At 38.5% G+C, this 18,729-nt stretch overlaps 1 protein-coding gene across 3 annotated transcripts in view; it reads right to left on the reverse strand.

Moving 5' to 3' along the window:
- The window catches only part of PDE7B (phosphodiesterase 7B), a 262,193-nt gene that overhangs the window by 102,812 nt on the left and 140,652 nt on the right, over positions 1-18,729 (reverse strand). The window contains exon 1 of one of the 3 annotated variants that reach the window (XM_089530314.1): positions 10,773-11,010. The exons of the other annotated variants lie outside the window; for them this stretch is intronic. Coding sequence (XP_089386440.1) covers positions 10,773-11,010 — 238 coding nt within the window. Of the gene's footprint in view, positions 1-10,772; positions 11,011-18,729 lie in introns of those variants that run through there. 3 annotated transcript variants of the gene reach the window in all.

Consider the following 18,729-nt stretch of genomic DNA (forward strand, 5'->3'; position numbering starts at 1 on the left):
AAGTTACAACTCAGTTACATTACACCTGGAATTTAATGAGGGATAATGTCACCCCTTTTGTGATGGAACACTTATGAGTGAAGTTACTTTTGTAGTTATGGCGGATTGGCCCCATGAAATGACAGATGAGTAATAGTTGAAGTGCTGGCTCATTTTACTGGCTCATGAGGTGTTGTGGGTACTGAGGCAACAACAAGGTGAGTTAGGGAAAATGGTTTTGTTACTGTGGATCAGAAGCTTCTAGCATTCAAATATAGTTGTTTTAAAAAAATATCAAATATATTTATTTTACTTACTTTTGAAGAGTAGGAAAATAAAGGGTCGCCTAACACTGCAACTATAATAACTACTGGAGTGGGATAATCATGATGATAACTAATTTCAAAGTAGTCCCCAAGCTGTGCTATTAACTGGAGTAACAAATCTTGTTCAGTAATATGAGTGTTCGGTATTATGGTTGTGAATGGTCACTATGCTTATTTTCCATCTCTCAAGTCAACTGACTTATGACAGCCTTCTGCATGAGAGACCTCCAAATCACCCTATCATCAAAAGCCTCGCTCAGACTCAGGGTTGTGACTTTCTTGATTGAGTCTATCCAACTGGAAGGTGGTATTCCCCCTTTCCTGCTTGCTTTTGACTTACCATCATTGTCTTTACTAGTGAGTCATGTCTTCCCATGATATGTCCAAAGTATGATGGTCTTAGGCCCCATACACACAGGCCAAAATAAAGCTGCTTCGGGCCACTTTGAAGGTATGCTGTTTAAATGATGCATGCGTTCTAAGAGTCCGGAAGCCATGCCAAAGCCGCAATCCAGTCCTAAGTACTCTTAGGACGTATGTATCATTTAAATAGCATACCTCCAAGGTGACCCGAAGCAGCTTTATTTTGGCCTGTCTGTATGGGGCCTTAGTTTAGTCATCGAGTCTCCTAGGGAGAATTCAGACTTGATTTGCTCTAGCACCTATTTATTTGTCTTTTTAGCAGTCCACATTTAAACAAACTGAATTCTTACTACCTGTTACATCTTGCATTTGACTGTTTCTTTCTTCATTACTACTGCAATTACTGTAAATATGCCTGACAATTAACTCCTGCATCCATTCCCCACAGCTATGTCTTTGGTGCTGATGGTTTGATGGATATGGATATCTTGTCTCAGTTGCAATCAGAAAACAATCTGCTAGCCATAGAATCATGTCTAAATTTTATTTACAGTCATCCCTCCTTATCCATGGATTTTGTGTCCATGGTTTGAAAATACTGATGTGTGTGTGTGTGTGTGTGTGTTTAATTCCAAATAGCAAACCACTTTATACAAGGGACACCATTTTGCTATGCCATTGTATTTAATGGGACTTGAGCATCCATAGATTTTGGTATCCATGGGAGTTCTGGAAACAAACCCCAGCAGATACCAAGGGCCCACTGTATTTATTTATTTCAAGGATTTATATCCTTCCTTTCTCCTACAATAGGAGAAACCTTTTGACGTTGGAGAAATCCATAGATAAAGGATCCCTGAGAGAGGGCCATCCAACCATTGCTTAAATCTTCCAACAAAGGAGAGTTCACTACCCTTCAAGGTGGTAAGGACTATGATACAATTTGTAATTCAGCAACAATAGAAAGCCACATAATCCTGATCCTGGTGCTAAAAAATGATATGCTATGATACCATGCCTGCTCTGCATTCTACCTCCAGGCTTTACCCAAATACCAGAATTTATGATTTCAATTCATTCCTAACCCTGTTCGTAGCACAGACATTTACCACCCCACTGGTATGATTGTTCACAGCTGTACCATTAGGGTCTTTGAAAAATGAAGAAATTCACTGCTTTTCCACTTTATGTCCTAATTACTTTATTTTAAGCTAATTTACTTCTAAGCATGTGAGCTTTATGTTAGATGGTTTTGTAGAAGGATAAGGGCACCTTAAATACTGAGCTCAAAACAATCTATTATTATATTATTTAAATTTCACTCCCCCCCCCCCCAAAAAAAAAAAGGGTTGGAACACAAAGACCAGATTTGACTTTACAAAGTAACTTCTGAACTGATAACAGCAGAGCAGCATAAGTCCAAAGGAGACTGGGTTACGTGGTTGATTATTACGGTCAAATATTGCTTACAATTACACCAGCGTAAGTGAGACGTTTCTTTCCTCACAGGATCCAGTTATTCTAGAAATATTCTGCATGCAAGTTTACCACCACCACTGTCTGATATTGAGAGAAACTATCGCTGTGATCTGAATAATGTGGATTTAGCTATGGGCTTTATTTCAAGTTCCTGTTAGTTCTGGACAGCTGCCCATTCCAGCTCAAATATTTTCTGCTTGAAGTTAGACATGTTCAGAGAGAGAAGTGAGGCCTACAGCTGCAAACAAAACAACAAGAATATGTCTTCTGTTTCCACACTTAAAGATCTGATTAATTCTGTATAATTGTAGTACAAATGTCATGGGAGCCATGAGTGAATGCTTGCCCTCTTCTTGGGAAAGCTCTGGAATTTTAATATCATGCCACACAGCAAGAAGGCAATGGTGGTCACCAAACAACTTTGGCTCTATGTGAAAGATGTGTTGTGTGAACACAACTCAACTCCAAAGAACTTTACACAATGGTTCACAGGGAATTTATTCCTACTTTCAAGTGATTTGGGACTGTGCAACTGAAAGTGATGGGCTATGGACTGGTGCTGGTCTATCAGCCATTAGATGCCATTCCCTGGAGTTTATTGTGATAACTTTAAAGATAAATTTTAAATAAAAACATCTGCTTGTATCACTTAATTCCATCAACAGTCAAGTAAATTGGATTGAAAACACTACGAATGTACAATCTCAAAATGTCACTGCCCAGTTGGAAGTGGTTTCTATGAGACAAGTAGAAACAAATGTTATTTTTAACAATTTGTAAAGTGTAGTAGTATCTGAATTTTTTCTAGCTTGGTTTTTGACTGATTATTGCAAGGTTGTTAATATACTTATTTTTAGAGGATTAATGGTATTCATGAGGTCGCATATAAAGAGCATGCTTCTCTCTCTCTCTCTGTGTCTCTCTCTCTTTCTCTTTGATGTGTGTGTGTATGGCAGGCTATCTAAATATAGAGTACACACTTCCCTACCCACCCCTCAATGCTACAGTAATTTGACCTTGCCCAAACCATGTAATTTCCCATCCCTCCACTGTAAAGAAAACCAGACATAAGCATATTTCTAGGTACACAGCTCCTACAGAGATATTAATGAAAGACTTGTGAGGTCTTTGTGGCAAACATGGTCAAGAGGCATGAACATTTAATTATCAATGGGTGTTTTAAATTTTTGTTATCCAACTTGGGGCATATCATTAAGCCTTTACCCTAATTTGCCAGCTGTGGAATATGTACCTTGAAGTGATGCATCTTCGCTCAGGAAAAACAAAACAATGAAAGACCTTCATTGTACCTTTAATGAAACAGAGGAATTAAGTGAAGATAAAAAAGTGAATTTTAAATACACCAGTGGCAAAGCAAAGGAAAAGCTTGGTGTGTGTCCTTGGTTTTTGTCAACGTATTACTAACAAGGAGATCCCTTTTTTGCTTGTTTTAGGAACTGCAGTTTCAGCCAATGAGCAACATATCACAATTTCATAGAAATTGCAGAGTAGCCTTCTCCCAATTGTCTGGTAAATGTTGCAGTTTTAGAGGAAAGCTTAATCTTAAAATATTTTAAATACTGGAAAAACAGGTAAAAGTTTTACTCAGTGCTGCAGCAGAGGTTATCTAGACCTGGATTGGGGAAAGTGTGGCCCAATGGACCCCAACCCTCTTTTCACACATTCCAATTTTCCCTTAGCCTCTGTGGATCTAGACCAGTGATTTCCAAAGTGGGTGGGATGCCATCAAAACTTGAATCTAGACCACATACTCTGCTAACAGAAAGTTACAGGTTTGATGACAATGGCAATGTTAACTAAGGCCTGTTACAGACTGCCAGAATAAAGCTGCTTCGGGTCTCTTTGGAGGTATGCTATTTAAATGATGCATGCATCCTAAGAATCCGGAAGCTGCACCAAAGCTGCACTCCAGTGCTTAGGAATGGAGTGTGGCTTTGGCACGACCTCCGGACTCTTAGGACCCATGCATCATTTAAATAGCATACCTCCAAAGAGACCCGAAGCAGCTTTATTCTGGCAGTCTGTAACAGGCCTAAGTTGATAATTAGTATACTAATAATGGAATAGTAACATCCACAAAAGGAGCCCTGGTAGTACAGTGGTTTAATGCTGGTAATGCAGCCACAAGGTTGTGAGTTCGATCCCAGGGCTCCAAGGTTGACTCCGCCTTCCATTCTTTCATGGGCCAGTAAAATGCTTACTGGGACAATTGGCTTACAGATTGTAAACCACTTAGAGAGTGTTGAGTTCACTGATAAGCGGTATAAAGGACTGAAGAAAATCTCACTTCTGGTCGTAATAGCATATTTTAATTGATGGTGTGCTGTTGTGATGTAATTTTTAGATAACTTGATGTTTTTATATGTATTTTAGATATGATTGCCATTGTATAGAGATTTTCTGGTTGTAATCCCACTTCGATCCATTGGGAGAAGCGTGAAAATGCAAATAAAATTTATTATTATTATTATTATTATTATTATTATTATTGAAATGTACATGCTAAATGCTATCACCAGCAGCATTTACATGCAGGTCTTGGAAAGGAACTTGTATGAAACCCAGGAGAGTGGCTGCCAGTCAGTGTAGACAATATTGAGTTAAAGGGATCAAATCGTCAAATAATAAACCACATAAGTGTTATTCTAGAAAGGATAGAATGTCTAAGAAGAAAATAGGTAATATAGAGTTTAATCAGGATTGTAATTATATAAATAGCACTCCTCCACCCTCCCCATAATTAGATAGACAACAGTGCATAGTTTCCTTTGTATTTTGCTACAATACAATTAAATTGGTGAAAATGGACCTCGATTCTAATGAAGCATGTACAAATGGTGAGGTCAAGCCAAGGGATGCTTTAGTGGCTGTTCCAAAGCTCTGAACATTCCTTCTTCCAATGGTCCATGTAGCAGTTGGACAATTCCACTCGATAGCTTCATGGCAGCACAGCACTTCCATAGGCAAGGTGTGAACGTAATATAGAAAAGTATTTGTTAACATCATCTGTGGCCTGCAGTACATAACCAGGGGCTTCTCTGCTACAGTGGCATCACTGGGCAGATGTAGGGATGTGGACCACCCCACATGGGAGGGGTGACTCCCTGGGCGGGTCCTCCTCCCACTGTGTCAGAGGGGTGAGCATGCCCTTCATGGCTTCACTGCAGTCCTGGGTCTCTCCCCAGAGAGGGAGCCGAAGTGGTGGTGGAGGGGCAAGTGCCCCCCCCTGTGGATTTGTCACTGGCTTGGCCCCCTCCCTGGGGAGGGAGCTATGGTGGTGGCAAGGGCAGTGCAAGGACAAGCATGCCCCTTGTGGCTTCATTGGTTGCCTAGCTCTTTCCCTGAGGAAGGAGCTGGACTGTCAATGAAGCAACAAGGGGCAAGAGGAGTAAGGGCAGGGCTCACCCCTTGTGGCTTCATCACTACCTTGGTTTTCTCCCCATCTGCACCAGGTGTCACCAAGCCTAGTGATGCCACTGCTCTGCTGACAGCATTTTAAGCCAAATCCTACAGGATTTCTCTTTGACAGTTAGATTACAATTTGGAAAATGTAATTGTCACTTGATGAAATGGGTTAGCCATTGAAATTAAAAAGCCAAAGTAACTCTAACATGATGTGGACACATGCTGGAGTACCACTTCCAATAACTGGGTAAGTAGACAGTTGAGATTTTAGTCAACTTCTGATAGTGGTCCTAGCAAGTACTTAATTCCAGCAAGTATTTAGTGACTAAGGATGGTGCACTTCAGTGGTTAACAGTGTATTTCTAATAGAAGTCATACTAATTTGTCAATTTTGCTTTTGTTATTGTTGGGAAATTACAAAGCAAAGAGTTTTAAAACATATGTTTCTTAGGAGATTTAGTGAAATTGATTTCAATCTGCTTGGGAAATGTTCAGGCAGTGGTGTACTTAAAAGATCTACAGGAAAAGGGAGAGGCTATTGTGACTTTTCACTTCCTGATGGCATCTGAAAAATAAAGTAGCAAGTACACACTTTTGTATCATTATTGTATGAGAAAGCATTTGAAATGCCTGTGTGTCTCCATCCCACTTTATATGCAGAGTGCTGCCAAGTCTTTAACCATGAAAGCAGGGAGGAGGAAGGGAGAGAGAGAGAGACATAGATAGACAAATAGAGACAGACAGACAGACAGACAGATAGAGAGTTCTCAATGAAGGCAAAGAGCTCACAGGGGATGACTGATGTAGCACAGAACAAATTTACTAGACAAATCATTCAATGAGTTCTGTATTGAAGAACAGAGAAAGAAATGCTGCTTTGCTGTTTCTATACTGGGTTTTGTCCAGTGCAATTATGCTTTACAGGACCAGTGAAGCATTTTTCCATTGTTGTATTTTGTAATTTGGGTTCTCTTATTTGATATGCTAGAGTATTTGGAGAACTGTTACGATGCCTGTGGTTTGCAATCCCACATCCCAAATCATTGACGTACATGGACTGTGAGTTGAAAGGATGGTTATTTTCTTTCTTCCTGTGGATATCCTGCCATGCAATTCTTCAAAAGCCTATGACCCTTCTCCACCCTGTCATACCTTTTTCTGGAGACGGAAGTCTGAGAATTACTTGTTCCTTCATTAGAAGGCTATGGATCACACACTTCCATTTTATACACACTTACTTCACTATCAGGCATAATGATCTATAAAGTCTTATTGCTGTGCACAACCACCTTCCAGATACTGGAAAACAGTGCTTTTCATTTTTCATTGGTCCACAGATCTGAAGAAATCAGACTTCTGACATTTACTGGAACCTATGTATTATGCACACACTTTTGTTTAAATTCTGTCTTTCTAAACAACCCAGTATTTAATCCTTCAATATGGCTACACATTCTTCACCAATATATGAGAAATTCTAGAGTGAACCATATTTTACTAAATTCACCAGACCAGCTGTTTTCTAGTTATAACAAATAGATGGCAATATTGTTCTTCCTGTGCCAGCAACTTTTCCAGTATTTTCCAGTACCGCTTGCCCACAAAATGTGGTTGATGAAGGATTAGCTCATGTCCCTCTGACAGATCCATTCTCCACAATATTCAGCTGATAATTGCCCCACAAAACTTCAAAATCGTGTGCAATTTTTCCTTTGCTTTCCCTAGCCAAATTACTTTAGAAATCATACACAGCTTGGTCCGTTACCCAAAATAACCTCTTCGGAAAGAGTTCTACTTTTTAATGTCATTTGAACACAAATTGCTTCTAGCCTGCAAAAGTCAAGTACATAGTACTGTTTCTCTGGAGAATGACATTATTCCTCCAATTTATTAAAACAAAATTAAACCCAATATTTAATCTCCCTTTCCCCCCCCCCCCAAAAAAAAAACAAAAAAAAAACAGGTCGATTATTAATACTGAAGCAAGCACAGATGCTTGGCTGCAGCTACCTACCTAGTCATTCCCTCCCCATTCAACAAAATGTCATGTGGACCAGAAGCCATCTTTCCAAAAGAAATACATAAAACTCCTCAACTCAACCCGAACCCTCCCAGGATACATGCCCCCCTCTCTAAATTCAAAATCACAGCAAGTTTTTTTTTTAAATCTTTGCCTTATTTCAAAATTAAAAATGTTGAATTAGAGCCTATTAATTCTTACAATAGATGACTACAACGCTGGTACAACACTTTGACGCTTTGCGCCAGCCTGGGCCCAAAAGTGGGGCTAGGTAAGGCTCAGCGTTTACATGCTGCAAGCCCTACCATCAGTGCCCATGCACCATCTTGGCGTGCACCCATCCATATGGGGCGTGCCATGTTGATGCACAGGCATCAGAGCACCCAAACGGCGCTTCATGGAAGGGGCATCATCATAATGTGCGAGTGCATCTGTGATGTCCCTAAAAAGAAGTTGCCTAGAGCAGCTTCTTTTAGGGAGCACATTGGTGCTGTAGCATGCGGCTGTTGCAGCACTGAACAGGGGCAAAGATGGGTGGCTTTTAGCTGCCCGTCTGTCGAGCCCCTTACATAGTTTTTTGCTGTTTACAGCATGCCCAAAACATCTTTTCTGACAGAAAAAATATTGTGGACTAGCCAGCATGACATGTCCATACTGTAACCTCATGTTGGCTGTACATTTCTATTATATAGCAGTTAGGGAGAGGGAAATGGTGGATGGAAGACAGTAGCAGCTTTATTTCTCTGATATTCCACAATATGATAATGTTCTTGCTCACATTAATTTGTAAAAATCCCAATAGAGATGACATGCCAGGAGGAGAGAAGAGGGGAAACCCTTAAGGTGTAGCTATTGGGGTGGGGTAAAAAGGATAGCATTTTGCCCCTTCCCAAATTTTCCTTTAATCCCCAAATTTCTAGTATTGCAGAGAGTGAAACATTGAAAATAATTCACACTTAGAATACCAATATTTGCTGGTTTACATTTCCTTGATAACTTTGCCTGCCCTTTTTCTTTGGATGCCTAGACTGTATTTCTAAATGTTCAACTGAAGTTTTTTTACATTACTGTAATGCTGAAAATTTAGGGTCTGAAGGAAAATTTCATTTGGGGAGCAGAATTTTTATGAGGAGCTCATGTTCTTATTTTGTCACCCTCTTTCCCCTCCATGCAGTACCTAGACCTTTCAAGGATCCCAATATTATTATAAACTAAAAATCCTCAAATAACATGCCAGTAACCAGACTTAGGAACTCTTCTATGGTTTAAGAAATATGAATGCTGCCAAAAGTTGGTGCAGCAAGCACAAAATTGGCACTTTCCCTTTCCCACCACTTTGTCTATTTCATATTGTGGTCTTTGCACTACTCACATTCATATTGAACACATCAGGTTCTTAGTTCAAATTTTCATGAGAATGTAGCAAATTCACATTTCCTCAGTTAATTCACAAACAGAAACCACTGTTCCATAGTGTTTGTACTTCTCTAAACTTTGTAATGCAACTCACCAATTTAAATAAAAATGTATAGAGGCACATACATTAACGTATTTGTGAGACCAGCATAAAACACACATTACGGAAAATTGCTTAAAAATATATATACATTAGGCACAATGACATACAAAATATGCATACTGGAAATGCATGCATTTGAAAATCCAACTAAATATTATTTAACTGCATACTAATGTGAATATGACACAAAATGAACTTGGTTTGGAAAGATGAAAAAGTAGAGAAATCAAAATTGATGAGTCTATCCATCTCTAATTCATATATCTATATCTAGAAAAAATATGATGCATATTTTCTAGACTGCCAATCTAATCAATTAAAGGCAGTTCAGCTAGTCAAAAAAGTCATCTCAAAATAATAAATAAATTAATATTTCAGCCACCGCCAGTATGAATACATTGTCTCAGTGACACAAGATTATTCCATACTTTCTCTTCTTTAAATATCTATATGTAAATATTACAAAGACATCCCAAAGTACTGCTAAGGACTATATGGTATGATTTGTTTTTAATTTATAAGATTAAAAAAAAGTTATTCTGCTATGGTTTGCCAGATTTGACTAAAAACATATACACAGGTGGGAAATCACATATAACATCTGAAGAAGTAGATTCAAGTCTATGGAAGTTCATGCTACCAGCTTTTAATTAGTCTCAAAGGTGATACAAGATTCCTTTGCACACATTCAACATGTTTACAAAAAAAAGTGTGTACATGCCTTCAAGGCACCTGTCAACTTATGGCAACCCTATGAATTTCATCAGTCTTTCTTAAGGAAAGAATACTCAGAGGTGGTTTTGAAATGTACAAGAACCCAAATTGTTCCAGAAAAATGGAACAAAACCCCAAACCAGAAAGCATTTCATTCTGAGGTCCAAGTTATTTATTTTGACTTTCAGATCACCATACTCCTTTAGTATTTACGAATAAGTAGTAAAACAAGTAATACTACCCAGACAGAATTAAGCACTTTTAGCTCCTCCTGATTTCAGCAGTAGAAAGAGAAACATGTACTTATCTCTCTCTTATTGAGGTTGGCAGACTTAATTTATATTTAATTAAAACTGCACTGTGCTTTTAATGTTTAAAGTCATTTCCCCTCTCACTCATGTGCTGCTTTGACAGAACATCTTGTAAGGGGATTGGAAAAGTATCAGACTTTCAAAGCTGCCAAACAGTTATCAGGACTTCACTACATCCTCACATTGAAAACTTTGGCATATACAGAAGTCAAGATAGACCATACTTGATGGTCCAGAAAATATTATCTCAAACTTAGAATATTTTTTCTTAGTATAATCATTAATAGCATGAATCCCACACAGGCCTGCTTACAATAAACTTTCATTGACTTCTGTGAAGTTTACTCTCAGGAAAGTCATTATACTTTTGCAATTTAATGATGCATGAAAGATGATTTGATGCTTCATGAATGATTGACATTTCAGAGGGAATGCTGCTTCCAATTTAAAAAGGAAATAAACATGTTGATAAACGTTACAACTCCTAAATATCGAAGACTGCTTTGTCTCTCACACAAAAAAGTATCCATACCCATACTTCATTGGTTCAAGCAATATATTATTTAATGTGCAGCTTGTTTGCTTTTCAAGCTGATTAGAAATGCACCCACACAAATGACAAATTTTAAATTTACCTGGAAAATTATTGGGACTACTGTCACTTTCCAGAAGGCTTCTCTGCTTTGTCCCTCGGAGCTCACTTTTTGATTTCCAAATGAGTTTTACCATTCTGAACATCTTGGGTAACTCCCAGGCGAGGGTCCCCCTCTGACAAACGGGAGGGCTGCCCGTGGAGAAGGACACCAGCTCTTCCTCAGTTCCCCACCGCCTACCCATGTCTGACAGGCTGAGAAACCTATTCAGAACAGGCATCCTCAACAAGACTGCTGCCACGGCTGGAGAGGAAAACTCCTCAGACTCCAGGAAGAATAAAAGTGACACACATCATTGTTCTGGCTTATGGAGGAGGTTTCTTCTTGTTTAAGCTTACAGCAGCCTTATGACTTCTGATATTAAATTGACAAACTCCGTGCAGAAATGTACCTCTCAAAGCCTCCTAGTCGTGAGTGTTCTGAAACTGTTCTTTCTCACACACATGTAAATACTCTTCCCACTCCCTCTTCCCTCCTCCTCTTGAAGGTTTCAAGTGAACTGCACTTGATTAATCCCAGGCTGTGACTTAAACCAGAAGAAGAAGAGAAGGAGGAGGAAATTTCTTTTCTTTTGATTTTTAACCCTCTTGGCTAAGACCACCACTTAAACGCAAAAGTACTGGCGTACAGGTTACTCGGAATTCCGAAATCTGAAATACTTCAAAACCCAAAACATTTTTCATGGGCAGCTTAGATAGTGACACATTTGCTTTCTGATGGTTCAGTGCACACAAACATTGATTTATGCACAAAACTATATATAATATTGTATAAAATTACCTTCAGGGTATGTGAACAAGGTGTATATGAAACGTAAATGAAGATATCTCATTCTGTACATATATGCAAATACAGGTACTCCAAAATAAAATTAAAAATTAAAAAAAACCCAGAAACATTTCTGGTCCCAAGCATTTCAAACTTCTATTAGTTTTTATATACCATTCCTATGACAATCAGGCAAAATAATGTGAACAACTGCTGGTATTGAACACAGGGCCAACCTATGCCTATATTGGTTCCACAGTTTATCAGAATTATCAACTGGAGTTTTGAACCATCAATGATTCAGATTCTAACCAACTAACTAGAAATCAGTATACTATCATCAGATAATATGACATGTTCCAAGCAGTTCACTTTTTTAATGTTGTTGTGATGGATCCTCTCTAGGGCCATTTCATTCAGATGTTTTGTCAATCCATTAGGGATTGCTCCCAGTTGTTTCCCAGACATTCTGGTGATGATGATGATGATGATGATGATGATGATGATGATGGAAGAGAGCCACAAAAATGACTTACATTTACCTAATTCTGGGTAACAGCTCTTAATGCCATTTTCCTCATTCAGCTAATGACTATGTTACGATGAGGATATTAAACAGCTTGCATTTGAATTTATGTGCAAAGAAATGTAAGGGGCCCCCTCCTCAGCCCATTTTCCTCTTCCCAGTTGTTTGGCTCTCAGTCTCAGCAAATCTGAAGTGCAGCCTATTCATCAAGTCACTTTTGTAACCTCAGCTGCCCTCCAGCTGGACAGGAAATAACATTGCTTCACATTCCAGAATGAACTGTGAATGAAATGAATCAGGAAAGCAGTAAGATCCAGAGGTGGTGGTATTATATCTAACAAACACCTCTGGATTTGTTTGGAATCTAAAATTCCATTTTAAAAAGGGAAATATTTTTTAAAGGATCACTGCTGAGGAGGTAAGGAGGGAGAGGGAAAAGGTTCCTCAGTTGACTGATATGTGAAAGAACAAGCTGTTGAAATTTCACTCTTTCTCAATTCCACTGTGAATTCATTTAAAAGAACATTAAAAAGGCTGGTACTCTCACTGTTCTCTTCACCTGAGTGAAGAAGTGAGTTCATGTAAGGACATCTATTGGGTGGGCTAGAAGATTAGTGAAAGAACTCAAAGAGATTCTCATTATTCACATTCAAAGACAAAACCAAAGCAGACCTCCTCTCTGCCCTGTGGACATTTGTGTCACCCACAGAAAGATAATACATCATTTTGGATGTTTTCACTAACAGAATGACTACCTCCTTAATAAAAAAAAAACATACACCATTTATTCCATTTTAGTGTACAAAGCACCATCTAGCTCTTAAATCATTCATTTCTATTCATCTTTTTCACTTCATTTTAGAAGAGTAGTTATGTTAATGCACTGGCTAAAGCAAAGAAAGTAGTGGAGAAAAATAATCCAATAATCCAGTGGTGTGTTAAATAATACTGAAGAAAATATTGTGGCATGAAGCTTTTGTGGAACACATTCCACAAGGTGGTCTCTGTAAACCAGGCTAGTCCTCTGATCTGTTAACAGTTTGGTGCCACAGAACTCTCTTTCTACTGCATGGCATGCAAAGCAGCTTTTGATAAAGTGCCTTCCACATGTTCCATTTATAAGACAGAAGACCAATGTTCACAACAAATAAAATATTAAATATGCATATAAAACTACTAATATTTGGTTTAAAATCTATGTAACAGAAAGTATTTGTACAGGGGTTGCTTTTTAAAAATCTTTTTATTATGATCTGTGTTGTTATATTGTTTTAACCTTCTGCTTTTAATTGAATTGCTGTTTAATTCTTTTAAAACTTTGGTATAAATAGTGTTTAAACTGTACCCTGTTTTTAAAATGCTGTAGGCCACCTTGGAGCCTGCATAGGGATAAAGGCAAGACAGAAATAAAATACATAAATAAATAGAATATATTAATAATTATGTTCACAAGAGTACCATAGTACTGTTCTAAGAAAAAAAATGTATTGCCATAGCATTCCGTTGAAATAAATGGAATTTAAATTAGCTTCTATTAACTTCTGTGAGACTGTTTTCATGAGGCTGGGGCATTTTTCTGAAATCCTCTTGTTACTCTTTTCCCACTGCTGTTCCAACCCATAATAACATCATTTCTTTAGAACACCAGTGGGCACTTTTCACAATCCAGATATTCTGGCCTACAGCTCCTGCAATCCCATTCTGGGTGGAGTTGATAAGTGTTGAGGCCAAAACATGTAGAAGACCAAAGCCTCCTTGCCTTTGTTCTAGGAAGAAGACAAAACAGATCCAGTACTAACTCAGCAGAGGCTGCTAGAGGAAACAACAGTCAGCAAATATAAAGGAGGATGGTTAAATAGCTGAATCTGGACTGACATGTCCACTTTTTATTTTTCAAAAAAACATTTTCAAAAAAGTTTCATTTCCTCTTCCATTTGTTTTTGTTATGAAGAGTTCCATGTGTTTCATTACTCATTTCTTAGAATTACATTTGTTTCATTAGCAATTTGGGAGTCATTAATTTGTTGCAGTTCCTCCTATTCCTTTTCATTTCCCATTATCTGGCAAGTGAAATTTGGCACATCTAAAGGCCTGAGGGAATAACAAGCCCAAAAATATTTTATATAGTTTTAAGGAAAATGTGCCCATCAGAATGTGTCTGGTTCTCCCCTTGAAACAGATGGGTCACTAAACAAAACTTGTTGGCTGGGGAACTCTGTGATTTATAGTCCAAAAAAAGGAACGTTCCCAAACTTAACCAGCACCTTGATTCAGGTCTGCCACATTATGGCCAAGGTTTGCTTTGTCTTTCATAATAATCTCTCTCAGGCTGCATCTACACTGTTGAATTAATGCAGGTTGACATTGCTTTACCTGTCATTACTCAGTTCTATGGAATTCTGGGATATGTAGCTTTGTAAGACAGCTCTGGTGCCACAAGAAACTACAGATCTCAGGATTCCATAGGATGGAGTCATGACAGTTAAAGCTGTGTCAAACTGCATTAATTCTGCACTGTGGCAGCAGCCTCAGGCTCTAATACTAGATCCTGAGGCATCCACTGAAGCTAAATGGTAGGAGATTTAGGAAAGATAACAGAAAGCACTTCTTAATACAATTCATAGTTAAACTGTGGAATTCACTGGCAAAAGATGTTGTTATGGCTGTCAATGGGACTTTAATAGGGGAAATGATAAAAGTCATAGGGAATGGGGCCATCAGTTGACACTAGGCAGGATGACTGCACCTTAAGTATTAGAGACAGTATACTTCTATGTATTATTTGCCAGGGAATGTGAGATGGAGGGTCTAGTTGTGTTCATGTTTTGTTGATGGATTTCTTTTGGAGCATAGCCCATACATGAACAGAATGTCTGATCCAGCAGTGCTTTATTTATTTAAATTGGTTGTTTTAATTTATATCCTGCCTTTCTCCATCTCTGGGACCCAAAGTGACTCTTCTAAGGTTTAATTGTCTGATAAGATCACTTAGGACCGTATCACACTCATGAAATCCCAAACAGAAATGGGAGTTAAATTAGAATTAAATTAGAAAAAACACGCAAATGCGGGAAGTTTTTCACATGAGATTAGTGCCAAAATGAAATAACATGAAGATAACGCAAAGGCACAAGGGACAAAAATGGCAGCTTTTTACTTTCAGAACTTCCCAAAAGTAAAAAGTTGCTGTTTCTGTCCCTATCTTCACGTTATTTCACTTTGGCAGTAACGTCGTGTGAAAAACTTCCCGCATTTTCAGGTTTTTCCTAATTTGATTCTAATTTAAATCCTGTTCTGTTCTAGTATGATAAGGTCCTTGGTTAATCTTAGGCAACAAACCGTCTCTCTACCTTTGCTGCTTCACAGTTAATAAGGTTGCATAAGACTTTATAAAACTCATCAGGGAGCAGAGTTTAAAAAAATTACGTTGTTGGACTACAACTGGATCATGGGATTTGTAATCCACGAAATAAATTTCCAAGCCCCATGCGGAGAGGAATTCATCTCTGGGTGTATACACAGATGACTTAAAGAGTGAATAAGGTCTTAAAACTATACAAAGCAGGTTTTAAAACCATAGAAATGCCTGTAGAACCTGTTTGCTAGAGTTAAAAATGGAATGAGTGTAAATACCACTTTCAGCATTCTGAAAAAAGCAAATAAAACCATACCAGTACTTTCTCTTTCTCTCACACTCCCCCACCAATTATTTACTGCCTTTTAGGGGAAAAGTCATGGGATTAATTTAATTTGGATGTTAATTTCACTCTCCCAAGATTTAATTTTTATTTTTTTCTGGGCTAAAATTAAACATATTGTCCTGTTCTAGAAAGAAAAATATACTAGGAAATAAACAGGATCTTCATTCATAGAGGAAAGACGAAAAACAGAGTGCATTGAATGTTAACATCCTCAGGTTTCAAAAAACAGACCATACAAGTTTGTCCTACTGGTGCCAAAATCATCAGAAGCAGCAGCATGATACCCCCACTGTCCAAGCAACCTTAGTGGTTCCATCTCAAAGAGACGATGGCTGTATTATTAAGAGTTTTTCAAATGTTCATTAATGTGTTCTGTTATTAAATTGTGTCTTGAAAATATTCTTGATTTACGAAGTAATTTAATGCTGAAGCTCTATGAAAAATAAAGCTCTTAAGTATTATACCATTGTTGTTGCAATTATATGGTTTTCCAGTAGTGGTTAGCACCAGGATATCCTGACCCTTAGAACAAAGGGGTTAAGAGGAATGAAAACAATATTCTACAGCATACCAGATGCAGTGATCCATTCATAAAACACATGGCTGCAAGCCTTCTATCTCCTAGATTGGTAGAATTTCAATTGCTTTTTAAAATAGTGGATAGCAGTGGCAGTTCTGTCAAGGCTCTTTCTGGAAACCCTCAGGAAAGCTGATTCCTGATAGCAAGGCCATCTCTACAGTTAAGCAGAGTAGAGAGTGGATTTAGGGCATCATGACACAGCACCAATTTTTCATACTTAATTTAATATCATAGTATTTTTACTGCAAGGAATGGGAATATTTGAATTGTTGTCTGAAAAGGACAGTAGAGACCAGGCCCCCAATTGGTAATCAAATATTGTTTTTAAATTACAAGGTGTTTGAGATATGATTTTATCTTTCCTACCTAGAAAGAGGATCGTACTCAGAAAGATGGATCGTACCAGGCACCTGTGACTATCTTGGAGTCATTCAATTCCCATTACCTGTTACCATTGGCTATGCTGCCTACATCTGATGGCTGTTGCTCTTCAAAACATGTGAAAGGCTGCACATTCCCCACCCTGGCAATTTGATCAAAAGCTCAGTTAAGTCTCTTGAGCTGCCCTGCTACTTGCTGTTTATGTGCCCTGACGTTGCCTGTCGAGGCATGAATTTCACATAGGGCTTTCTTAGGTAAGGAATACTCAGCCTACAGCACCTAGTATTTGTTGGTGGTCTCCCATCCAAGTACTAACCAGGGCTGACCCTGCTGAGCTTCCAAGATCAGATGGGATCTGATGCTCTTAGGGTTCCCTTTAATTTGCTTTATGATACCTCTTTTCATTTAGTAGCTATGTGCCTTCAAGTCATTTCTGACTTGTGGTGATCCTAAGGCAAACCTATCACAGGGTTTTCCTGCCAAGATTTGTTCAGAGGGAGGAGAGGCTGAGAGAGTGTGATTTGCCCATGGTCACCCAGTAGGTTTCCATCACTCAGCAGGTTTTCATAGTCATAACCCAGCAACACACAAACCATTATACTACACTGGTAAAATAAAATAGAAATATTAGTCATGGGGGTTAAGGCACAGAATGTCCAGATTTGCTGGATATACTGATTATCATAGGAATAATTTCTATTCTGTTGAATTCCTTTTTCAAAGCCCATGCTAACTGGAGCCTGTAATGGGCAAAAGAATTACATGGTTTCAAAATTTCCAAATTCATCTTGCAATGCAACCCCTGTGTTATTTCTAACTAATAGCTGTGAACTGAAATGAACAGCTACTTGCTGCAGCAAGCAGCTCTGCCATATTTCACACTGAGAAACAAGATTTACAGAGAGTCTGAGGAGGAAAGGTGATAAAATGAGGAAAAGCAGCTATTTTTCACTGTCCCTGTTTCACAGAAGCTAAATCTCAAAAAACCTTACATGTTTGCACATTCACTTGGAATTCATGCAGCATGCTCATGGTGAAGCATCGGCACCATTGTATATGTCTGTTGAGAAAATTAATGCCTACTGTGTGTCTTGCTAGTTTGTTGCAGCCCACAGGGCCATCATTAACCCAATGTACCACTTTTCATTGTAGCTTCTGTCTTCGTCATCTGTTCTCTTTGTAAGGATTTTAAGTTGGCATAGAAGTGTTCTCTTGGCTCTCAGCAATCTTGGTCTACTGCCTCCAACAACCTTTCCACAACTAATTAGGCAGGATCCACAAGTACTATAAAATATTTTTTGCATCCCCTCCCGCAGACATTTTTGATTCCACTGTCCATTCTCCAGGGATAATCCTCACATTATCAGTTTAAATTGGGGTGGACAACAGTGACCCTTCAGATTTTTTTTCTTTTTTCTTTCTCTTCTTTCCTACATCTCTAGTCAGTATTGCCAGCCCCTGGCTTAAATGAAAGTAAAGTTTCCTTTAAACACATAATCAGAATAAGGAAACTGAGCAAGGAACAGACCAGGTTTTATATTTTTTTCTACCAGCACTGGGCCTGTGCTGTTCCAGCATTGGGATGCTGTTGGGACTCACTACAGAATGTCAGAACATGGCACTGAGATGGACAGCTGGAAGAAAGAGGATAGTATTATTCAGGGTTCACAGTACTTCCTGGCAGTTTGTTCAACCACTTTAAGAAGGACAGGTTCCTCCCCTTAAGTTATTTAAGTTATTTTGCTGTTGTTGCTGTTGTGTGCCTTCATTTCTGATTTATGACAACCCTAAAAACAACTCTATCATGGGGTTTTCTTGATAAGATTTGTTCAGAGGAGGTTTGCCATTGCCTTCCTCTGAAGCTAAGAGCATGCGACTGGTCCAAGGTCACCCAGTAGGTTTCATGGCCAAGCTGAATTGAACCCTGGTCTCCAGAGTCATAGTCCAACACTCAAACACTATGCCATACTGGCTCTCTGCCAG

This window comes from Sceloporus occidentalis, unplaced genomic scaffold, assembly GCF_023333645.1.
Source record: "Sceloporus occidentalis isolate IW3139 unplaced genomic scaffold, rSceOcc1.0.p SCAF_6, whole genome shotgun sequence".
In the NCBI taxonomy this organism is placed as follows: Eukaryota; Metazoa; Chordata; class Lepidosauria; order Squamata; family Phrynosomatidae; genus Sceloporus; species Sceloporus occidentalis.